The following is a 1,328-nucleotide window of genomic DNA, read 5'->3' as shown; positions in this document are numbered from 1 at the left end:
CAACGTTGCGTTAAGTAAATACATGTGACCTTGAAGATTACTAACCTGCCAGTTTCGCGAGATAACGTCTTTTGTTAAATTTAATAAATTTCTTTCGTATTTGCGAGTGTTGTACAACTTGAGAACGGATGCACAAAGTAAAGAGCACTGACCTGTGTGACCATGTCCCAGTAGAATCCGTCCAGCATCGATTTTCCATGTTGGTGTTGTCGGCAGAGCGCAGGCCAAAGTTGAGCGCGGACCGGGCTATTGATAGGCCAGGAGTTTTCTCTGATGAGGGGTTTGAGCTCCCGCTTGCGGCCCTGCTGCAATAGAGGCTGGATCTCCTCGAAGGTTTTGAGTGGTGCTTTCTTGCCTGCGAATAACGGGGATGGTAAGCACTGTGTCCAGATCGGCGTGTCGGTTTGCGCGAGCGACTCGGCGCTGGGGGCGCGAAACGCGGCCGGTTCTATGTACATCGCACTGTTGACGCGAGGCACATGCTTTCGGTGCGCGCGCGCCGGCAGCACTGCCAGTCAGCCTCCGGAAAATACGATAGCGCGCCCCAACGCTGTCACACTTCGATTGTTTATTTTCCCCGCGCTATCGGGTTCTGATATACCGCTTAATTTAACGTTGAACTCATGGCTGATTTTTTTTATTTTTTGCTACTTCTTGCAAGATTTTTTTATAGTACAATATTGCGAATTTTTAAAATAATGCAAGCGTAATAAAATCTGTGACGTACAACAACGGACGTTGTTTGCACGTAACCTTAAGTGTTACGTGTAAGTATGAACATACTGTTTTAAAGAAAAATTTAAAAATTAGTTGGCATTCCGTCTAGTAAACATCATTTAAAATGTAGAGTTAATAAATATGTACAAGTGTGGTATAAAAATAGTTATAAAATCATAGCGAGGCGATTCGCTGCTTTTGGCGATAGGCCAGCATAACGAAAGTCTCGTATTTGCATACGTAACCACTTGTTCGGAATATTTTTACTTTTAGCATTTGTTATATGAAGACATTTTGTTTACCATGACGTCTTTTTTGACGAGCCCAGAGATGCTGAAAAACGCACCGAGATTTTTTATTAGGGCGAGTTACTGGCGGAGAAGCGGAGAAAAATGTTTTGCTAGATCAAATGGTTTAGGTATTTACTATTAAATAAAGGTGTTACAAAAATGTAGGATAAACCCAAGGATTGGAAGAAGGATATTGTCTAAAAAATGTGCTAATGTGTTACACGATACGATGTATTTTATCCTGAAAACAGTCTAATACTAATTATTTGAGAATAAAATATCTAACTTTGTACATAATTTTTATATAATAAATAATAATAA

At 40.7% G+C, this 1,328-nt stretch overlaps 1 protein-coding gene across 9 annotated transcripts in view; it reads right to left on the bottom strand.

Annotated features, from left to right (window-relative positions):
* The window catches only part of LOC113235559 (TBC1 domain family member 24), a 191,146-nt gene that overhangs the window by 143,472 nt on the left and 46,346 nt on the right, over positions 1–1,328 (bottom strand). For all 9 annotated transcript variants that reach the window (XM_026471309.1, XM_026471293.1, XM_026471300.1 and 6 more), the window contains exon 3: positions 153–355. In XM_026471309.1, the coding sequence (XP_026327094.1) occupies positions 153–355 (203 nt within the window). The remainder of the gene's footprint in view (positions 1–152; positions 356–1,328) is intronic.

The sequence above is a fragment of the Hyposmocoma kahamanoa genome, unplaced genomic scaffold, assembly GCF_003589595.1.
Source record: "Hyposmocoma kahamanoa isolate Upper Pololo Valley unplaced genomic scaffold, ASM358959v1 102, whole genome shotgun sequence".
Taxonomy (NCBI): domain Eukaryota; kingdom Metazoa; phylum Arthropoda; class Insecta; order Lepidoptera; family Cosmopterigidae; genus Hyposmocoma; species Hyposmocoma kahamanoa.
The sequence above is the reverse complement of the archived record's forward strand: the minus strand, read 5'-3'. Positions and strand labels throughout refer to the sequence as shown.